At 48.3% G+C, this 22,113-nt stretch overlaps 5 protein-coding genes across 5 annotated transcripts; 2 read left to right on the forward strand and 3 right to left on the reverse strand.

The window, feature by feature from the left end:
• Nucleotides 1–368: 368 nt before the first annotated feature.
• Nucleotides 369–2,563, reverse strand: znfA (putative C2H2 finger domain protein; the record flags this gene model as incomplete). Its single annotated transcript, XM_043270914.1, has 2 exons — nt 369–897; nt 960–2,563. 2 exons carry the CDS (start codon nt 2,561–2,563, stop codon nt 369–371), a joined length of 2,133 nt encoding a protein of 710 aa, XP_043126849.1.
• A 6,557-nt stretch (nt 2,564–9,120) lies between these two features.
• On the forward strand, nt 9,121–10,435 carry dspC (dual specificity phosphatase YVH1; the record flags this gene model as incomplete). The annotated part of the gene is made up of 4 exons (XM_043270915.1): nt 9,121–9,164; nt 9,309–9,530; nt 9,596–9,946; nt 10,003–10,435. The coding sequence occupies 4 exons, from the start codon at nt 9,121–9,123 to the stop codon at nt 10,433–10,435; spliced, it is 1,050 nt and encodes a 349-aa protein (XP_043126850.1).
• Nucleotides 10,436–13,665: 3,230 nt separating this feature from the next.
• Aspvir_007738 (putative acyl-CoA thioester hydrolase) lies at nt 13,666–16,217 on the reverse strand (the record flags this gene model as incomplete). Its single annotated transcript, XM_043270916.1, has 9 exons — nt 13,666–13,780; nt 13,849–13,919; nt 13,986–14,264; nt 14,337–14,471; nt 14,767–15,302; nt 15,359–15,540; nt 15,592–15,888; nt 15,946–16,010; nt 16,080–16,217. 9 exons carry the CDS (start codon nt 16,215–16,217, stop codon nt 13,666–13,668), a joined length of 1,818 nt encoding a protein of 605 aa, XP_043126851.1.
• Nucleotides 16,218–17,141: 924 nt separating this feature from the next.
• Aspvir_007739 (L-lactate dehydrogenase) lies at nt 17,142–18,579 on the forward strand (the record flags this gene model as incomplete). The annotated part of the gene is made up of 3 exons (XM_043270917.1): nt 17,142–17,256; nt 17,319–17,370; nt 17,427–18,579. 3 exons carry the CDS (start codon nt 17,142–17,144, stop codon nt 18,577–18,579), a joined length of 1,320 nt encoding a protein of 439 aa, XP_043126852.1.
• A 372-nt stretch (nt 18,580–18,951) lies between these two features.
• Nucleotides 18,952–20,370, reverse strand: Aspvir_007740 (pepsin-like aspartic protease; the record flags this gene model as incomplete). The annotated part of the gene is made up of 1 exon (XM_043270918.1): nt 18,952–20,370. The coding sequence occupies one exon, from the start codon at nt 20,368–20,370 to the stop codon at nt 18,952–18,954; it is 1,419 nt and encodes a 472-aa protein (XP_043126853.1).
• Between the last annotated feature and the right edge of the window lie 1,743 nt (nt 20,371–22,113).

Consider the following 22,113-nt stretch of genomic DNA (forward strand, 5'->3'; position numbering starts at 1 on the left):
AGATCATGTCACGTCATTCCAGAATGCCACCCCTGTGTATGTCCTGTAAACTCTTTATCTGCTGATCATATAGTCTCCTGGTTTCTTTTCTTTGTGTTACGCAAGCTCAGCGTCCGAGGTGAGACTTTTAAATGTGAAATGCGGCGGTGGATCAGACGCTATCAAGTAATAGGGTGACAATGAACCAAGAACTCGATAGTGTCATGACCAAATGATAGTGAACGAAAGGGAGAAAACAGATGTTGGTTGTATGTACGGGAGTCGAGGCCGTGAGAAGCAATACTTGCAATCACAAAACTAGAGAGTTCTGAGAATCGCCGCAAGTCGTTGCTTCTTCGCCTGACGACCTACACACATACTGTTTGTTGTCAGCAGGGGCTCAGAACCTCACTAATCTTATTTGACGTGAGCGAGCCCGTTGTTGCTGGCGCAGCAGAGCCTGCTCCACTGCTGTGTGTGGTGTTTTTGGGTTCCGGAGCCGCCTCTTCCTTCATGCACGCGTTCTCCAAGACGTTGGTCCATTTACCACTTGTACCCGCGTGGCTGTGCTTCAGATGCTGTCGAAAATGATCCGCGCGGTAGAATTTCTTTCCGTTATTGCACTCCCCAAACTTGTGCACTGAGGTTAGATGTTCAAACCTGCGATCCCAATCGGGCTGCGGAAAGTTTGGAAACTCCTCGCCGCAGTAGCCACAAGCATCGTGAGAAGGACCCGAATTTGTCTGCGCGGTTGGGGAAGACGAAGGGTGGAAAGCGGCTTGATACCCCGGCAAGGCGGCGCACGACCAGGAATGACGCCGCAAGTGAAGAGAGTTTTGATGACGTTCAGCCTCATTTTTATTCTTGAACCGATTATTGCAGAACTGGCAAGAATATTGCTTCTCCATCTCATGTGCACTGGACAAGGTATTAGTAACTAAAGATCAGTCACAGCACATCAGATAGTCAAACAATCATACCGTAGTTCGGCCGGACTGTCGAACTTCTTAGGTTTCTTCGGACAACAGTCACAGATATATAGTCCAGCCATCTTGGGCGCAGCTGATTTTGGCACACTACGCGTAGTTTGCAAAGACAATTTCCTCGTACTATCTGCGTTTCGTAGATCGGATGCGTTAGGAACTTGTGCGTTCCTCACACTTTGCTGATTAGCTAGTCCTCCGGGAGAAGTTGAACTGATTGGCGATTTGTCAAGGAGAGCGTCGAAATCAGAATTTGGCGACAGCCCCCCAGGTGATGGACGATCAAATGTGGACATGCTCGTCATACTGCTTCCTCCCATAGACATAGCCGCTGACGAATATGTCCCCGAGGTCCTTAAACTTAACGATGATGCAGCAGACAAGCTTCCATGGCTTTGTGTGTAGGCACCATTGACCGAAAGGGTATTGGTATATGGATGTCCGGTTGTTCTTCTCTGAGAAAGATCGCCATTGCTTGTGGTCACATGGGGCGCATGTCGATCGTCTTTCACTGGCTCGCGCGGTGGTGAAGAGGCTCTCCTCTTAATGCCCGACTTCGAAGCGTCCAGATAGGGTGGCGTTGCTTCACGGAGGTTGAAATATCGCGAGGGCAACGACTCATCGGTGGAAAGATCACCTTCAATATCCGAAAAAACGCCTTGGTCATAACTTCCGCGGTTTGATCGACTCGGTAAGCTAAGAGTTTCTTCACTTTGTGGTGTTGTGCCACCTCCCCGGCGCCGATATACGTCACGCAGAAAGGCCGAGTGGTCGTACTCCACCGCTGAAGAAGGGGCACTACTCTCAACACTGGGGCTTCGGTGGCCGAGATAATCCCTCCAACCGACCTTGGTACCAGGAGAGACTGCGCCAGATTGAGAGCTGCTTGGCCATCGCACGTCGAGTGTTGGTCCGTCGGAACCCCCAGGGGATGGCAACCCCCCGAAAGTCCTCGGGGGAATGGGCAGCGTCGACAGTGAGGCCTTGGTATCGTTACCAAGGCTGATTGATTGTCGGGGAGAAAGCGGTTTGCCTATCTTGGAAAGAAGATGTTGGTCATATGCGTCCGATGAATCCTTTACGCTTCGTCTGGAAAAGTCTCGCTCGCCTTTCAATATGGGCCCGGGCGCATTGACGGTAATGGAATTGCGAAATCCTTCTTCCACCGGTGGTGGAGGTTCTATCTTTATATGCGCCTTCGGACTTGTCGAGACAGGCAAGCCACTTTGTCTTCCGTCCAGTTCATCCAACGCCATTCGATCAGTCTTGCATACAGATTCCAGGCGACGATGGCCGCCAAACAGGCTAGAACCGGGATTGATCGGCGCGAGTCTTGCAGACCCAGTGTGATTTTTGGCATTCGCAAATAACCAACCGGCATCATGGCCATCTTCGAGGTCAGTGATATGCGGTGGCGGAGGAAGTGGCGGGGGAGCGAAGTTAGTTATCGATTTTACCGGTATGGGCATTGGCCTGAGGGGTGAGTAGGACTGTCTAGACATGCTTTTTGGCGATCCCTCGATAGAGCCAGATTGGTCATACCCACTGTTATTGATCTCATGCACATTGATCGATGGTCGGGAGAGTCGCGGAAAGTCCATGGTACAGCGGAGTGATCAATGGACAGATCGAAAGACGACCAACAACCGGAAAGGACAGAAAATGTAGAACGGATTAAGAAGAAGTCAAAGGCAGCGTAATGTGGATTGCTCCAATGATTCGATCGCTGAAGACTTTTAGCCCTAGCCCTAGGGAAGGATTCGTTTCACGTCACGGATCAAGGGTCGCAAAGGTTCACTCAAGGAGCTGATTGCGACCAGGTAAAGTGATAGAAAATGGCAGGAAGAAATATTGTCAGGAGAAGGTGTGAAAGTATCTCAGAGTCTATGAAAGCGAGTAAATGGCCAGAAGTCAGGTCGGTCCGATCCCAACGAGATAGATAGGGCTGCAGGAAACCAATCTTTCCTTGACAAAGGTCCTTATTTCCGATCACTTGGACCAACGATTCGCTGCGTCAACGGCTTTCTGTAACACTCGCGCGCAACCCTGGAAAACCGTTTGTGTGCCATCAATTCGCCGGTTAATGGCAACTCATTTGCAGAAAACGGCGCGGAAACCACTGAGCATTCTGGCGAGATTCGTTTGCCGAACTTGTCCTTTTGAGGGACTGAAAAAGTCTGAATATAGACGATAGCCAAGATCCACCAGAAGTGAAAAGAAAAAGAAAATTAAAGACGGAAAATCATAAAATGGGACGGGAAAAGAAGAGTGCCGGAGTACAAGACGGCTGTGATGAGGGTGGCGGCGGTGGTGGTGGGATGGGCGCTGAGAAGCCAGACTGCAGGGCGTTTAGGTTCTTCTGGAATCACACCAGGTTCTTGATTCCACCTGATTGGAAGATATGCTGAATGAAGCTGAATGTAATGATAATGACGGAGTCGAAAATAGAAACAGGTGATGTCGCATGCGTTGTCTTCGGCTAGAATGGCCAGAAAATGAGAGAAGCTGTTGGTGATCCAGCGCCGAGCTGCAAAGGCAATGAGAGAGATTTGAGGCCTAGGAAGTAACGTGAGAAAGAGATGCAGTAGGTACGTGGGGAGACCTCTTCCGACCTCTCTGCAACAAAAAAGTTGAACAGAGTATGGAGGTATGTACCTAGGTAAGTTCTGTTGCGTAAAGTAGTTTATAAGAAAGTTGTCGGGAAGGTGGTGGTGCAAGCCACTGCCTTATTGGTCCCTACAGGGCTGGAGAAAGGAAGATGATGTACTCCGGAAAGTACCCAGGTGCCGCAGGGTAGTATGATTAAGGTGAGAATAACGTCGTTCCTCCTGTCATTCCAGATTCTGAGCCCTCTGTCGTGTCTTTTCTTCTCCGCTCTGCCACCCGATGGTATTCTCAAACAAATAGGAGATGGTGATGGCAATGCATGTAATGTAGTACCGATGGTCGTACCAGAAGGAGCCGTTGAGAGAAGGACAGGAATTCATTCAAGATGCAAAATTAGAAGAAATATCTAATCGGTAGGACGGATTGAGGACAACAACAATAAGGTAATGATACCTTACAACAATGGTATTTGGTACCCACCTTCAACTGTGGTACTTGTATGGTGGTCTACTCCATAGGTGGACACTACTCCGAACAAGAATACTTTTAGCCTACCTAGGCTTGGACAATCCCCTTTTTCCTTAAGGGGAGAAAAAAGGAAGAAAAGAACAAGAAAAAATCGGCAGGCTTGTAATTTATACACCTCTTGTAAATATCAAATCAAGTGAGGATTTGAGCACAGGTAGTTGAGGTACATAAAAGAAAGAGCAGAAAAAGAGAAAAGAGAAAAGAGAAAATTTGCAGACTCGTTGCGATGAGCAAGATAGGTAAATCTGAAACTTACAATTGGAGAGGTGAATTCATGCATAGAGAGGGGATCATCATCAGAAGAAAGACCTTGAGAAAAAGTTAACTGAAATTTTGTGTTCCAGTTTTGAAAGTTTTCGATCTGGATTTCATGGCATTCCAACAATTTTATTTAAACTTTGGGGCTTCTACGTCCTTGGGCAATGACACAACACTTGTGTGGATATCTATCAAAAAGTAATCCAGGATTCCAGGTAGACCGGCAGAATAGGACTGAATGCCCTGGTCAACGTCAGCAATCTCCTCAGGACTATCAACTACTGCGTAGAAAGTGGGGGAGTCCGCTGGAATCTTTGTCCGAATACGAGTAACAATCGACACCGAGTGATAATCTTGCTGGTTGGAAGGATCATCTCGGCTGTCTACTTCATACCCTGTCAAATTGGTTAGAGCTCACTCATTCAAGTGAATGGTTTTGCAAGCTTGATTAATGTCAACCGATTTATTAGGCAGCAAGGACTGACTGGCGAGCCTACGGAACAGCATCATGATATTAATCGTCATCGATGTTATGAATAATAGGGCGTTGATTCCAAGACACTGTACCTTGACAGCTGCCTAGAAGCTCCGTCAGCCTATTACAGCCTGTCTTGTCGATATATGGGAATATAATCAAGGATTCGTCGATGAAGCTTGCTCCAAGACTACCTTACTCAAGTACTAGAGACCCGGTAGTAGCCGCAATAATATATAGACCATAGCTATGGAGAACTCAGGATTGATAACTTCATAAGGTTACGGAGATAATGGAGCTCAATAAACCTTTGCTCTGTGAGCCTTGTAAGGTCACCTACGTTCTCGTCTAGATGTTAGGGAATGGGTCAATCAATGGTTCCCCATGAAGTTAAGTCGAATCATCACCTCATCCATCTGGCAGTGAGAGCAAGTAGCCCAGTTTCAAGAGCGGTGAACCTAACACTAAGCTAACTTGGGTCAGACAACTGGCGTCAGGTTAGTTTTTGATTGAGGCAGTGCTGGACTTGGTATGGTTTTTGATACTCGTGGTTTGATAATGATATAATTTTTTTTGTATTTGATGTATTTGAAACGCCAATTAAATGTTACGGTAGGAATGTGTCTAGCATGTTCATCTGTAAGCTGCTAAACATTATTAAGCCATAATGCCACGCTGCCATGCCATTTATCAACTTCGACTTATGGTCCAGACTCCAATATACGAATGTCTGCCTGAGTCTGCAGGCAGACGTTTCAAGGACCCTGCAACCGCCTTCGATCTCTGTGGTTTTCTCTTCCAATGGGTGACTGCCCTAGGGTGAAAGAAAGGAGAGTTTCAATGCAGGGATACTATTAGCGATAAACTGAGTCTTCGCTTCGAGGAGACCATCATTTCCCTAAGGAATCGATTGAAACAACTCATCAAATGTTTGTCGCCAAGTTAAGGTGCTCTGAGAACGTACTAAGGTACTAGGTACTGCAGTATACCCCACCATACCTACTTGTGCAAGCGAACCAAATAAATCTGAATGGCGAGAGGACGCTTGACCCGCTGCCGTTCAAGGCTTAGTAGGTTCCACTAAACTCTTAGATACATGCACTGCCACAGTGCTGGACCACTGGTTGTCTGTCAATGTTTGTCGCATCAATTAGAATGTCGAAGGGGATCCAAGGATCTCCGTCAGCATGGCAAAACAAGTTTGCAAGTGTGCCTTTGCAGCTGGAGGAGAAATTATAAAGAATAATAGAAGAAACTTATCTTTATAGACCACCATCCAGGGAAAGAAACTTGAATCATTCATTCTGTAACTGTTGCATAGTGCAGCATCATACAGTAATTTATTCATCAACTACAGACAGGGCATGACAGTGACTCCACTAAATGGCGTAAATTACGTCTTTTTTGATGCCTCATCCCTTATTGTCTTGTCTCGGAGGGGGATGCAAGAGGAATAGCTTGAGCTACAGCTATCAACCGATGATTGGCAGAGAGGGAAAGAGGGAAAGAGGGAAAGAGGGAAAGAGGGAAAGAGGGAAAGAGGGAAAAAATGTTGTTAATCTGCAACTTACGGAGTACCTCATCCCAGTTCAACCTGTAGTCAGTTGCTGCTAACCTACCAAGATACCTAAGTAAGGACCTACCTAATTAGGTGTCTTGCCCCGGCAGTATGAAATTCATTATATTTTCAGTTTTAAGCTGGTTTTTAAATACACTTTCATTTCGCCACAGAGCATGATTTCTATGTATGCAGGTCACTGAACACGCACACCTGCATCCACTGGTGGTGGCAACCCAGGAGACTGGATCAGTCACTGTAGCCATTCCCAGTTCCCAGCAGTTCGGCGACCATAGTGTCCTTTCTTTGCCATCGCCCTTGGTACTGTCACAGCGAAGGAGACAAACAGTGCAAACAGCACTGACTAAGCGGAGTTGCTTGCCTTACGAATTATGACTTCCCTTCCTGTTTCTTTCTATCTGTACCTAACCTACCATAACGAATATCATCAAATACCATTCAAAATCATTAGTTTCTTTCCTATATGTTGCAGTACGGAGTAATCTCCTACCTTCATTCCCAGAGTCTTGATTATCTTGAACTGAACTTGGCTCAAACAAAATGTCACTGGTCAGCTTCTATTGGTCACTTTTCAGAGAGTTTAAGATGGGACATTCCTCTGATACCACAGATCAAATCGGTAGCGAAAGATTTCATCCCCACCTCGTACACTAGGTAGCGTTCCTGGATTGTAGAATTCGAGAAACCTGCAAATCGATGGGCCAATAGTGCTCAAGCAGGTCTCACGTAACTGAAATCTAATTGTCACTATGCTTACTGGTTATCTACGACCATGGAACTCGAAGTCAGGAACGTCCGCTCTCGCGCTTCTTGATTTATCCCGCAATCCAGAGCCTATCGATCAATCGAGCCAACCACAATGTAACGACTAATGTACCTCCATAGGCCCAACAGTCTCGTAGAAGCCTAAGTACTAATCCTGTCAGCCTTCAGCCTTGAAAGGCTGCGCACAAGAATGCGCAGGATTAGAAGGCTGAAGCACAGGCCCTAGGCCATTTAGGCCACGTGATACTTATGGACCCCATAAAACAAGTAAAAGCTTAAGCAGGCTATGGCCATGACATCCAATGGGTGGTGATCTCTTCCCGACAGCACGTTGTACTGAACTAATTCAACCCTCGAAGTAGGGTTAAGGTGTTGACTTTTGAGTATATCCATCCTTCTAGAATATTCTCCAACCTTAAACAACGTAATTGCTCTTTGTCACAGGCACCGTCCATGGATTTTCTGACCCTGACCTTAATCAGTTTCGCGGCTTTGCCCAACCTACGCGTCAATCTCAAAGACTCAGCAAAGAATGGATCATCTAAAATCAGCCTACTGGTGAAATTGAGCCCTGCCTAGATACCCACTTTGTGACATCTTGCAGTGACCAAGCTTGATTTACTCTCTTGGCTAAAAGACCGTCAACCAATGATCTCGAGTATTTTCTCTCGCTACCGATACATGAGTCATGACGGAATACGTCGACTATGCCTGCAAAACCTCTAGTACCCTTTCATACCATCAAATCAGTACATAACACCAGCCTAGTAAGGACCATGTTATTATTAGTCAAACAGGCTTGATGAGGATGTTCTCATAATAACTAATCATTTTCTTATATACTTCAGCCATACCAGAGACTCCATAGCTGGTTCAGTTGCACAGACCACTAAGGTATAAGAGCTTGGCAGATAGGGAACCAATCGATGTTGTGCAGTGCACTTGACTTATGGTAATAAAAGTGGATTACTCCATGAAGTCTAGCTATTAACTTCCCGTCCATGCGCTGGGTTGCTGGTGCACATGCTCCTTCAACAAGCATGCCTACCTGCTGGCTAGACATAGACTTACGTCTCCTCTAAGCGAATCTAAATTACAAAGACGAATCCTGGGCCATCCAGCTCGTTGATGGCCTGGTTTAGGGCTGGTAAGCAGCAAGCCACTCAAAGACTATCCGGTAAAGTGTTTAACAACTGTTTCAGAGACGTGGCAGACGAGCGACCCCTCCAGGCCGTAACTAGGCAGTGATGACTCGTCTTAGTGTAGACACCATCGATGGCATTCGGTCCCCCACGGTGACTATGGGATTGCACCGAATGGTAGTGAAGAGCACAAGTCGGGATTTTCCTGCCTGGGCTAGTGTGGTAGCGGTAGGCAGGTGGAATCTACCAGAGTGAATCGGATGAAAGTTATCAGGGCCAAACATTCGCAATTGCGGCACAGTCATCTGCAGGGGAGAGGGGTAAGGTAGGTAGTGTATCCCGCCAACGTCATGTTGGTAACTGTCCTAAGAGATACTCCAAAGTTCGATGAAAGCGCTAAGCAAGAGACTCGTTCTCTATATCTCGACAGTATCACTACTGGCTAGATTACCTGGTTGAAGCTAAGCATCTCGAATTAACGAGTAATTGTGTCGTACAGAGGCGAGAGGTCCCGAGTCTCAGGACTTGGCCTTCTTAGTTACAAACACCCCAACAGTCACGTGAGGGTTCAGCCCTAGCCCTATAACCACCTTATTCTTCAGGCACCAACGGCACGGGGAGGGCCGCCACGCGCTTTCCACGAGAAACCAATCAAAGTCACCGAGCTTTACTTGGCTCGATTCAGATCGGCTTCCGAGGCTCATTACAGTATCACCTCCACCAACTCTGTACCTACATACAGGGAGATCTTATACAATACTCATGCTTTCGTCCTTCGTTGATCTGCTATAATCTTGTATCAGCATGGCTATGAACAAAATCCCAGGACACGATATCTACATCGGAGGGTCAGTCCAGCTTGCCCCTCCCGCAATAATAGAATTTTATCGTGCCGCTTGAGCTTTCCCATGATGCGGGGCCAAGAAGGAAAATAAGCACCGGGCTCGAAAGCAATAAGATGAAAACCTGCTAACAAATAGAATAACTTGCAGTATCCTAGCAGTCAAGAACAAGGCGGCTTTGAGTAGAGCGAACATTACACACATAGTCTCGGTGCTACGATTAAATCAACCTGATGAGACTTTTACCAACTTCCAGCATCATTGCATTCATGCGGACGATGTTGGAGATGAGAATCTCTTGGAACATTTCCCATCTGCCGTCAAGTTCATCCAGTCGGGATTGGATGCTGGAGGCAGTGTGCTCGTACATTGGTCAGTAAATATTGCGGCTTCTGAGTTGTGCCATTTATATTCGAAGTCTTACTGACAACAACCAGTGCAATGGGGAAATCCCGCTCTGCTACCATCTGTATTGCCTATCTGCTCCATCAGCAGCCTAATGCATTGACTCCTCAATCTGCGCTTGCTGTACTGAGGAAGGGCCGACCACTCTGCGAGCCAAACGATGGCTTCATGGAACAGCTAGCTCTCTACCACGAAATGGGATGTCCGGACGATGTCACTGGACATCCGCTTTACAATCGTTGGTTGTATCGCCGCGAAGTCGAAGACAGTGTAGCCTGTGGGCGAGCACCTGAGATACAGTCGGTCTTGTTTGAGGATGAACACCCGCAGAGACCTCAAGAGACCAGCGATCGCACGACTGAGATCAAGTGTCGTAAATGCCGGTTGGTTTTCTTTCTTACTTGTCTTATATTAGACCACTATCTGATAGACTTTTCAGGCGTACACTGGCCACCACGCCATTCATCATACCACATGGTCCACGCAATAACAAGGCGACCGAATGTGCTCACATCTTTCTCCATCCGCTAACGTGGATGCGACCATCTCTTTTTCCTAATACCACTGCAGACTCCGAAGCGTCAGAATACGGTTCCCGTCCCGATGATGCGCCATTGTCTGGCCGCTTGACGTGTCCAAATACAACTTGTGGAGCTAATATTGGAAAATTTGCCTGGCAGGGTATGCAGTGCAACTGCGGTGAATGGGTTGTCCCAGCCATCGGTCTCGCGAAAGCCAGAGTCGACATATCTGATCGCTTTAACATAGCGCGTGGGCCAGGTGGTCTGCCGCCAGCTCCTTTTGGGATCCGCCTGCCACCTGGCATGAGACCTGCTCCAGATGATTCAGGGGCGGGCCGCGGCAATCTTTGATGTGGTCCTCAGAATCTAATCCACCAGCGTCTCAACACAAATGATTAGCAAGGGATGAAACCCTCCAAGGACATTTGGGCGCGTCGCCACGTGCCCGTCACCACCTTTAATCCAAGACTCGGCATCCTTATGTGTCTGGGTTACGTTCAGTTTACGTTAGCAGACCGAGTCATACTGGCATTAAGAGCAGTCCCGGGTCACCACTCTTGGAATTCAGGAATGTCCTACTATGGACACCACCGATTTCCAAGTAATTGGCGGGACATTGATGAGCTGAGTAAGATAAGGCGACCGTCAAATGAAACCATCCTTGAGACCGTCTAGATTGACAGTGTCGAAGAGGATCGGCCCTCGGCGAGTCCAAGGAGTCGATTGGGTTGTACAATGGTGTATTTGGCCCACGAGAACAGGATATTCATTCCTATGAGGGTGGGTAGCAGAAGTTGTCAGACAAATATGCAACGTCAACCAAATGATGACTCCAACGAGCTCTTATCCACGTCTTGATTTCATCATTCTGGAACCCCTTGCATTAGGATGCATTAGGATGCATTAGGAATAGCGGTCAACAAGCAAGACAAGGAACACATGGTAATCTCATCGCAATTCGCAAGCAAGGTATCTTGCAAGAAGAATCTTCAGTTTGGATCTACGAAATTACGTTTCTATCGTCAGGTGTCTCGAAGGACCCTTATGCCGATCGTTCTGTGGAGATTGTTAAAATGAAGCGGCCTGTGCTAAAAGTCGGACCTTACGCTGAACCTTATGATGCCTTGACCTTGGAACAACTAACAAGGCTGATGATTCGCCTTTTATCGGAATGCCTGTCGATGAGTCTGATTGCTCTAATATAAGTTGGCACTTTTGGGACCAAATCGCTATAACAGCTTCCTTCCTAAAGACAGCTAGTATAAAACGTTGGTCAACGTTGGTCAATAATGTAAGATCCTCTACATTTGTTGCGCAGTTCGAGTCTTGAGCTTGTTTCCGCGAACTCTGTGTGATGGAGCAATTTCCAGTCGTCCTGCGAATGGTATACTTTACCAGAACCAGGAACCTAGCTTGCCTTATGTCATCGAACCAAGGGCCCAGCGGCTAGTGGCCTGTGCCGCCTGTCAGCATTCATCCAGGATTCAGGGCTTAAACCCACATCTCCACGAGGCTGTTGGAGGGGCCTAAGGCAGCCCCATCTGAAATGGACAGAGCGACCAATGACTGTTGCGCACAAGTCCGGGATCTGCGGCAAGAGAAGATCAAAGATGAAATGACATTCTAGTTTACTACTACCTTCAGGGAGATACCGTAAATACCTCTCTAGATGGGTACAGAGAAATAATCAACCTTAAGCCAATAGTCAGCCTTATCAGCTAAAGCCTTCTTGTATGCTGTCAATACTGTTACTGCATACCCGGCGATGATCATATTTCAAGCTCTTAGTGATACACTACTCTCCGGAGTAGGAATGTTCCGTAATTCCGTTGCTGGATCTCTAGTGGTTAGACTGCTGGTAAGCACAAGTTAACCCCTGACCGTGGTAGGCTAGCAGGGCCTAGGCTAATGTGGGCTGCAAAACTAGCTTCGGCACGGGGGCTGTGCAAACTGCTCTTACGCAACTGAACGCACCAAGACCCATGGACCTTATTGTTTGCAATTTTTCTGTCTTCCATTTCCGCGGGGTTCCGCGTTTCAGGGGCTGTGGGGCTGTGTGTATTGTATCTGTGTATTTTTCATTTCCTACCTACCTTGGGTAATTGCTTTGTATGTTTTTTTTGGGGGGTGTTTCAACTGGTAGACAACAGCATAAGCACTCCGCGATCCTCCATGTTATCCTTGATTGATCTCATTATTCTGCGCCCTGGGGAGGGAGATTTACATACAGCTGCTGCACCTCAGACCACTGGGGAAGAAAGCATGATGGAGTCACGGACCAAACAGCTATCAACTATAAAAGTGGAATGCAGGTTGGCCATCGCAATATGTCACCCGTCTGGGCAGTATTAGGGAAGGCCATACTTGTCAGCCAGTCATCTCTGCCAAGGAGATGCACAGCCTACCTGCTTTACGGAGCAGGAAGCAGTCCACTGCGCAAGCTGTATGTACTTCAGTAACTTCACTCATTTCAGGAACCAGGCGGCCAACCCAGATCGAACGGCGAGGCTATTTGAGCTGCATGTCTCTTTCTCCTCTGTTTAATGAAAAGTGGCAGTTGATTTATCTGAGGATGACGTCACGCGGTAGATTTCGGAGATTGTAGATCGATATTTGCAGGGCTGGCCGTTTACCCTTACAGTTACATCAGGGGATTGATGATCTCCTGATGCTGGGCAGAGTATCATGAGCCTAACTGTAGGCACGGCAGGCTCCATTGTTACGACCTGTTCAGGCAACCGGCATACCTGGCCCCTCCTCGTCCGACGTGCCGGCCCTGGTAATCTTCGCCGATGTTGACATCCTTGTATTTGATCAGGCGACAGACCGATTGCTACTCAGTGAGGGGGCTACTCTTCTTCAGACTGGCGTACAATGAGACTCCGCAGAGAGTGGATAGCGCAGTAATTGGCGCAGCAGATCAAAAGTTGCGTCCATATAATTATCAGATTGCAAGGTAAGGTTCAAGATAATCTCTGCAACGAACTGCTGCCGACCTGACCGGAACAGGAGATGTGGCAAAATCCGCCATTCACACCTTGCTTATGCCATGCTGAGACCAGAAAGATCAGCAGATACTCTGTCATAGTAGCCGAACATACCGCGCCGTTCGCTTTCTGCAACGGCTTGATCACATCGTGCTTCCATATCCAGGCTAGTGCTTACCACAGTATGCAAAGCCATCTTTCTGGAAAGTTTGTGAGACGTTCTAGCTGCCGGCTGCCGGCGGGCTGTCCGGATCATGTCGTGACTCGGTTATTGCCAATGAATCTGTCTTCTCGGTATTTGAGAAAGCAGGCAGCTGATATGACCGCGGATAGGTTCAGCAGTAGGATGGTGGGATGCTTTTTGGGGTTGCCGCCTTCATTTCAAAATTAATCGCTCGAGCTCAGAATCTGTCAGCGCCTTCACCCTTGAGGCTACCCGCGGATCAGGTTTCATTTGGTGCCAGCCTTGCCAGGCATGAAGGATCTGCATCCTAGTCCGTGCTCCGCAAACGTCTACCGAAGAGTTTCAGCGTTCAACGAATGGATAGATAGCTTCTATGCATCAAAAGAAACGATGAACATGACTGTCACGCATCAAAGATCGCCAGATGGGACAGACGGGAAGAGAGACGGTTCTTGCAAGCGCTGACGATTCCGCTTGGTCATTTCAATATTACGCTGTCTGTCGACGCGCATCTGGTAGAAATTTCTGTCCAACCTTAGTTTAGATCAGGGATGACGTGGTTAGCTATGTATCCGGTTTGGGAATAGACATACTTATGCAAAGCGAAAATACGAGGCGAGTCATTCATAGCGGACGACGAAGCGGACTTTGTGAGAGACTCGATCTGTCCACGTCAGCGAATCGTCTTAATTATCCCAGTTCCAGATGTAAGAAAGAAGGCCATATCTACCTTCTCATCTCTCTCCTTCTCAAGTGACTTGGCGCCGCTGTCGCCCTCCTTGTCCGATTTCTTGGGTTTCTTGTCTGAATCCTTCAACTCGTCATCGGCCTTCTTGTCCTTCTCCTTTTCCTTCTTCCGTCGCTGCTTCTCTTCATACTCCTTTTTCACTATCTCTATTTCCCGCGCCAATGCTTCCTGCTTTGCCTTGGCTGCTGCCTGCTCCGAGTCCACGATGGGAGAGCAGAAATGCCTATCTTGTAGATGGACAGGGCAGACATAGAAGAAATCCTACGTAGTCAGCGGAATCCCAACAAGAGCGCGTAAAAGATGACTGCATCTCAAAAGCAACGCGGAGCCTACCTTGTTGTCTGGTGTAATCAGAACACTAGTGGAGGGTTTGTAGCAAACGAAGCATGCTTTGGCGGCAGTATCGGCCACCCGACGTAAATGCCATACATTGGGGAGTGACATTGAGGCTTCCACAAGAGCTTGAGTCTATAAGGTGTTTAACTTGTACGTATAGAGTTAGGATTCAAATGTTTGGCTACACAAACGAAGGAGATTCTTCGCAGAGGGAGACAAGTTTAGGAGCGATTGTTGATCGCTGGTGCGGAGTAACGGATGTCATGTGACTAACTACTATATCCGTTTGGCGTTGTTCACTTGCTGCAGAAGTTCCAATGACTCGACAATATTGTCTAGCCGTTGGTGTGTTTCCATCACTGTAAATACAAACACTATAAATTCCGACGAACGCGCTCTGCTCCAATGAAAATCTCTACTCGGTCACACTATCCTTGATGTTGCGAAGAGTGCTGGGCTCCCTAGAACCAGTCACCATGGCGGCAGCATTCTGTGCTCGTCTGCGCGCATCGGTCCAGAGCATAAATTCACCATAAGTTCGGGGCATGACCTGAATGTCTTTCTCGACCAAGAAGGTATAGTTAAATTGGCCCGTAGATTTCCTGCTGCCGTGCTCCACGTCCCTCACTTTGGAGTCGACGCGGACCTGCACTTTGGTGTATGTGGTGCCGTCTCTCTCCAAGGGTTCTGTGTGAGCGACCGTAGCCCGTAGGTACAGAACGCTTCCCACAGGCACAGGGTTCTCGAAGGTGCTGGGATCCAGGGAGATGAAGTTGGGACGGGCATGGGAAAAAGAGGCGGCGCAGCAGAATGCCAGTTCGAAAGTCTGTTTGAGGAGAAAGCCACCGAAGATCATAAAGTTGTGTCGGTTGCGGTCCTGCGGTTGCATAATCATGGCGGATTTCAGTACCGTGTCGCTCATGAAAACCATATTGTCAGGTCTTTGAGCAGGTGATTCGGGATCTGTTGCCGCATCAGTGTCAAACGTCATGACAGATGAAGGAATTATGGTTACTCACTCAGATAGGACATCTCCTTCGTCCACATGCTATGTATCAGATTACTTTCTTCAGCGTCAGGCGCCTTCTCCAGGAGACTCCTCGTTCTCAGAGCCTTCTTGGCTTGATAATTCTCCTCGCCCTTGTGGAAGAGAAGACGTTCCTCCGCATTTTCCACAAGCAAAGGTGCAATAGGAACGGGCCTAATGGGAATATCAGTACTGCCCCTCGAGATCTTAACACTCAGCACTCACTTCTTGGTGGCGGGATCAAGCGACACCATGGTAAAGGCGCAGGTAATTAGGACATCCTCCGGCTTCACCGGTTCTCCTTCTGCAGGGACCTTGGTCACTTGAAGGGACACCTCCATGCTTGATCTCCCCGTGGCATACGTGACCTGACCGCTCAGCTCAAGATCACAAATCTCCATTAGAGGATGCTCAATGGTAATTCGATCCACTGCCGCCGTCACAGTAGCTACCGACTCACCGGCGTGTTTGTACGCGATGATGCCCGCCAAGGCATCCAGGTCCATCAGCAGTGATCCCAGTCTATGAGAGGAGCCATTAATGAGTTATGCCCCACAGAAATAGGACACACAACCGTACCTGATATGTCCCGAAGCATTCAGGTAAGAATCAAGCAACCATTTGTCTTGACTCAGGGGGAGGATCTAAATGATTACCCTCGGTCACTCCATTCGCATTCGTGCAAAACAAACAACATACGAAGTGGGACTTACGGCGCTGTAATAACTATCTGACATTTTCTTTGGTGTCAAGTCTGGCTTTCCCTGCGCACGAGGTGTCTGGCTCGACTGTGCATCCTCGCGACTCTTCGTCAACGCCTCGATCCACGGTGTCTTGACGCGCATGGGCATCCATGTCGGCTTGGAAGAAGCGTTGGTCACTGCGCTGGGATGAAAATCCCTGCACGAGATTAATGACTTTGTTGATGGATGCTCAGCTTTTACGCGAAGAACACTTGTGCTGGCTGTGTGTGGTGATAGGCATTTTGCCTGTATAACAACTGATCTTCGCGCACTGAGTCTGAACATGATGGAAAGTGAAGACGTCAGAAGTACCTGATCCCTGCGATCAGTAGAATATAGCAGTATATGTATAGATTGATGAACCGATCTAGACCAACACCCCTGTTTGACTCCTTGGTTTTCGGAGTAGGGATCAGTGTACAGAGTAGTGTCGGCTCAATCGGTTGGGTTCCCGAGGCCGTTTCCGCCCGGATGAAGTCGGGGCAAACAATGACATATCCCTCATTCATTACTTTATAGAATCTGTATTAGGGTTCAAGATTATGGAGATCTAAAGAGCTCTCACATAATAGACCCCAAAACACTTCCGTGCTCACCGGGATGTATGTTGGTTTGTTGAGAATGTTGTTGATGGTTGATTGTTGACTGCAGGTCTGTTGACATCATCGGGATCTAAGATGCCTGAAGCATTCGGCATCAATTGCGGTCGAGTATTTACGAGCACAATAATAATCTATGCACGGCTCCAAATGGTCACTACTAGTAGAGAGGTATTATCAACCCATATGCTTCGTTCCGGCCACTGTTCCTGCCTTCCAACTGCTCCACCCAGGCCAAATGAAGTCGATCATCTCTTTCGTCCGAGAATGCGTCAAAATGAAGTCATTGATAACGGTGAATTTGGGGGGGTCCCGTGTCGAATTAGACGACTTGATACGATTGATATATCAACGAACCGGCCTCTTATAATTGTATGAGCACTCTCTATTCTATTACTGTACCATTGATGTGCTAGATCAATCAGCCGACACGATGAGTGACCCTGACAATCCCAACATTGAGCAGAGATCAACGCCCCAATGGGCTCTCTATCAACGGGAAAACTTTTTGAAAGCAAGAGAGGGCAAGGCTGTGCCTTTCAACACTGGTATGTATGCTCTGGCACAGAGTACAGCATCGGGGGGCACGAATTAAATTTCGAGTGTAAAGATCCCAGAAAACTCGAAGAGCTAGCCCGCGAAAAGCTCAGCCAAGGTGGCTGGTATGTCCCCAAGGCTGGATCTGGATGGATGAACCGGACACTAACGCACTCCACAGGTACTATGCCTCCTCGAACGCGGGCATGTCTAATACCCATCTAGCCAACCGACAAGCCTTCTACCGCCACCGCATTGTCCCCCGCCAGCTCGTCGACACCAACCTCCGCGACACAACAACCGAGATCTTCGGCCACAAGGTCTCGGCACCCATCGGGTTCGCCCCCATTGGCATCAACAAGATCTACCATCCTGCCGCTGAGATCGCCGTCGCCAAGGTCGCGCACGAGCTCAATCTCCCGTACTGCCTCTCCACAGCCGGCAGCACACCGATCGAGAAGGTCGGCGAGGCGAACGGATCAGGCCCGCGTTTTTACCAGCTGTACATGCCCCACGATGACGAGCTGACGCTCTCGCTGCTCAACCGCGCCTGGAAGTCCGGATTCGACGTACTGATTCTCACGACGGACACATGGCAGCTCGGCTGGCGTCATGACGATGTCGCCAACTCGAATTATGCGTTTTACCGCGGCATTGGCGCTGATCTGGGGCTTACGGACCCAGTGTTCCAGAAGCGCTGTCAAGAGGCCGGCATAGATATTGAAAAAGACGTCGTCGCCGCTTCGACCAAGTGGATCGACTCCGTCTGGCATGGCCGCGCCTGGTCCTGGGAGACAATCCCCTGGCTGATCGAGAAGTGGAAGTCCATCTCCGGTGGTCGGCCGTTCGTCATCAAGGGGATCCAGTCCGTCGCGGACGCGAGAAAGTGCGTCGAGTACGGTGTGGACGGGATCGTGGTGAGCAACCATGCAGGCCGCCAGGTTGATGGCGCGATCGCCAGTCTTGATGCGCTGGAGAATATTGTCGACGCTGTGGGTGACCAGATCTACATCATGTATGACTCTGGAGTTCGGGGTGCGAGTGACGTCGTCAAAGCGCTGGCGTTGGGCGCGAAGTTCGTCTTTGTCGGTCGTCTTTGGATCTGGGGGCTCAGTATCATGGGCGATGAGGGCGTGCGCCATGTCATGAAGTCACTGCTGGCGGATTTTGATATCTTGATGGGAGTTGGGGGATTTAATAGTGTCAAAGACTTTGATCGGTCTATACTAGGTATGTCGAGCTTAGTGAAATTAGCGCAGAAAGGTACGGCCGCTGATCATTTCTCAGAGTCTTATCCCAGGTCATACGCCTACATACCGGACAGGGTTCTCTGATATGTTTTGTCAGTACGTGCGTTCAAGCCTTTGGAGACCATTATTGGATGATGTATGTACATAGAGCTCATTCGCTCTTCAAACGCCGGGAGACTCTGGCAATGTCATCTGATATATTACAGATCGTACTCTAGGAACCACTCATGCCATCAGTAAAACTCCTGGATTAAAAAGACAGTATGTGTTATATATAGCTTTGTCGAAGGTACCCCCTCGAAAAAGCGTTCAATTCAGGAGAATGTGCAGTTGTGCTTACGCTGGGTAAGTGATAAAGACCCATCAAGGCGTAACTGGTACTATAGCAGTGTATAGAAGGATGAAAGGTATATAAGCTGGTATCGAAAGAAGCAGATTTGGTGTGGTGGAGCTTGGCTACAGCAACACCATGCAAAGAAGTACCGAAACGGCGGGCCAGTGGACAAATCGAGATACAATACTCGACGCACTCCCAGTATGGACTGCTACGGAGTCGGTCAAAGTCGACCCAGCTCCGTCTGTCGCAGAGGCCGTAGCGACCGTAGTGGTCGGTGAGGTAATAGGGGCAGAACGATTTGCGAAGCCAATCCGATGCTTATCATAGTCGAACACAGAATAGACGTTCTTCAAGAACACATCGCCCAAGAGCCACACGTCGTCCCCGTACAAGGCTTGTCCCACAATAGTCGACACGCACGCCGAACCGTAGTGCGGTCCGACGTAATCCTTAGGGGAGATGTTGTAGCTAAGGCCAGAGAAGCTCACTTGCACCACTGCCGTCGAGTTGCACGGCAGGGTGAAATTCTGCCCCTGTGAGGTCGTGACAGCACCCGGAATGAGGTTGTGCAACACTGTGGCGTCTTTCGGGGGAAGCATGGCGTACGACGTGCCAGTGTCGATGACAGCGGTCTTGTTGGCGAAACGACAAGGTGTACCATTCACACTGGCATCGTCCAAGGGTATCCTCCAGTTATTGCTGTCTCCAGTTGTGTTCGTGTAGACGATATCGCCCGTGAACCTGGTCGTATCCAGCTCGCCAAAATTCGCCGCTCCATCTCTGGCACCATCCGAGTTGCGAGAGAAGCTGAATCCGATGATGTTTGATTTGAGAACGCGTTGCGCCGCGACGGATTCCATGAACGACGGAGTGTTGAAATTGCTATTAGCCGATCGTCCCAAGCCAAGAATACCATCCACAGGATACGATTCGAAATCGGCGGAAGCATTTTTGGCCAAGCCAAACGTCATATTTACATCCAAACCAGCAAGTGAGAGACTGTCTTTCCCAAGGACACCGCTGACCAATCCTGTCCCATACCCGACAGCCCAGTTCAGCGGTAATAACTGGAGAGTCTTTGAAGCAGCTTCACCGAACGTTTCGTGCCGTTGACAGGCCTCAGTCGTGCAGTCTGAGCCAAAGACCCACGTATTCGGTCCCCCCGTATCCAGGACCATCCACATCTGCTGGTCTTGAGAGCCGATCCTGACCGTAGCAAAGTAAGAGAAATCGAGGCCCTCCTGGTTAAGAGCGGCAGTGTTGGGTGTTGTAGGGTCTTCTGCCAAGACAACTTTATAATTGTTATCACGGCGGACAGGAAACTTTCTGAGGCCCAACGTTAAGGATACACCGTTTGAAGAGGACCCGGGTTCGTTGTCTGAGTCGTCTGGCACTAATTTCCAGGGCACGAAACGGCGGGCGACATCATTGCTGGCAGACCCGTCGGTCGAGACCTCGAGGTTAAATGAATAAGGCACAAAGGCTGCAACCGTTGAGGCAAGAGAAATGGTCGAAAGAAGACATTGTAAGAGATGCATGATCCTAGAGGGGATCTATGTTCGTCTCAATATTGACAAAATCATGAGAAGGGTCGATTGCTATGATGGAGACTTTGGAGTACCAGAACCTCGATATATTAGGATTAAATGACGGTAGTGAGAGTGAGTTGAATAGAACCGAATATGCAATGCTTGTCTATGGGGTATTACTGTAATTAAAGAGTGAAATCCAGACAAAGCACGATGAAAGAACAGACGCTGAGGGTGCAGTCTATAGAAAGGGTATAAAGAAAGCAAAATGAAAGAATTCTCAACGGATCAAAAGACCTGCACCCTGTTGAGCAATATAATGAGAGCTCATTGCAAAGGTGAGAGATGAGAGATGCAGATGAAGATGAGAGATGAAGTGCATGTTTGCAGCAGGTGGGCAGGTGCTTGATGGATAGGGGATGTTCTCCACTAGCAGGTCAAGTCTTAAGACCCCCTAAGGACTAGAACAAACCTTAGGCAGGTCACTAACTCTTTAGTGCTAGACTCACTAACTATCTCCAGGTAGCTCCACCCCTAAAACAGTTACTCATATTGTCTAGCTCGGGCCCTGTGCAGGCACTAACACTTATTAGTTTTAATGCTTTGAATGAGGCAGGAATCTGTCATACAAGTGGCCAATGACTCTATTTAGTTACTTTATGGGCGCCAACGATCTGCACATTGATGCTCCTCTCAGGATTTATAGTAAGCGGGGAAACCTAAAGATTGCATCACCCCTGACTCCCCTGAGAAGGTATTGCTGATCACTATTCAATAGCAGCCGTGGTTCAGATTTCAAAGTCGAGATACATCCCTCAAACGACGAGTCAAAATCTTTCTCAACCGAGGTTGTCTCGAACAGGAGAGCAGCAAGGAACGCCAAGTCAAAGCCGATCCACTGTATGCATGTTGTGCGCCTTTCAGGCTTCCAGCCCTGCCCAGTCAAAATCTAGACCAGGGCTGAATAGAGACAAAACATATCGAGTTAGCCACAGAACCTACGAGCTGTGAAATCTGCTTTGGTTGCATCTAGCTTGGCGTCATCCTTGGAATCGAGCTGAACAAGGAATACCTTTCTTTTATGCAAATGGTCGAGTCTCATGCAAGAAAGACGACACAGACGCCATCGTCTCCGTCCCATACATTGTCATCACAAGGAGCTGTCTTTGGACGCAAGAGCTGTTTCGGCTGCTTCGATAACCCCACTGATTTGCCACTACTGACGTTTTATCATATATGTTTCTATGCTCTGATATCTGTCACATTGGAGATGACCTGTGCTATTTTTACCATGGCCTTCGATTATCTAAATTATCAGTGTTGCGGGAAATGCTCGAGATTCGAGCCACTGAGCAAGTCCACTTGATACGGTAGATAGTGGTCATTCAAGACTCTCTGGACAGTCGACACGTAGAACATAATGATCCATTTCACAAAAATCATAATTATTCAAGGCAGCAGGATAGTAGTAGCCTAAATCACGTGATATACCGCCAAATTCCATTGATTTCTTGGCGAAGAGTTAATGGGTGTGACTGACTCATGTGACCTTGAATGATGGAATGACATTCTGCCCCTAGATTTACCATGTACAGTTCCCTTGCATTGTCCTCGGAGTAGAGGTGGGTATTTGCTCACATGTGCAGTGGTAAATGATTCGTCATGTTCTCGGTTGATTCCACAGCTAAGAGAAAATAGTGCCTTGTGATCAACTGGTCTTGAAGAAAAGTTGAATGTTCTTCCGCAATTGGA

Source organism: Aspergillus viridinutans, assembly GCF_018404265.1.
Source record: "Aspergillus viridinutans IFM 47045 DNA, scaffold_5, whole genome shotgun sequence".
Classification (NCBI taxonomy): Eukaryota; Fungi; Ascomycota; class Eurotiomycetes; order Eurotiales; family Aspergillaceae; genus Aspergillus; species Aspergillus viridinutans.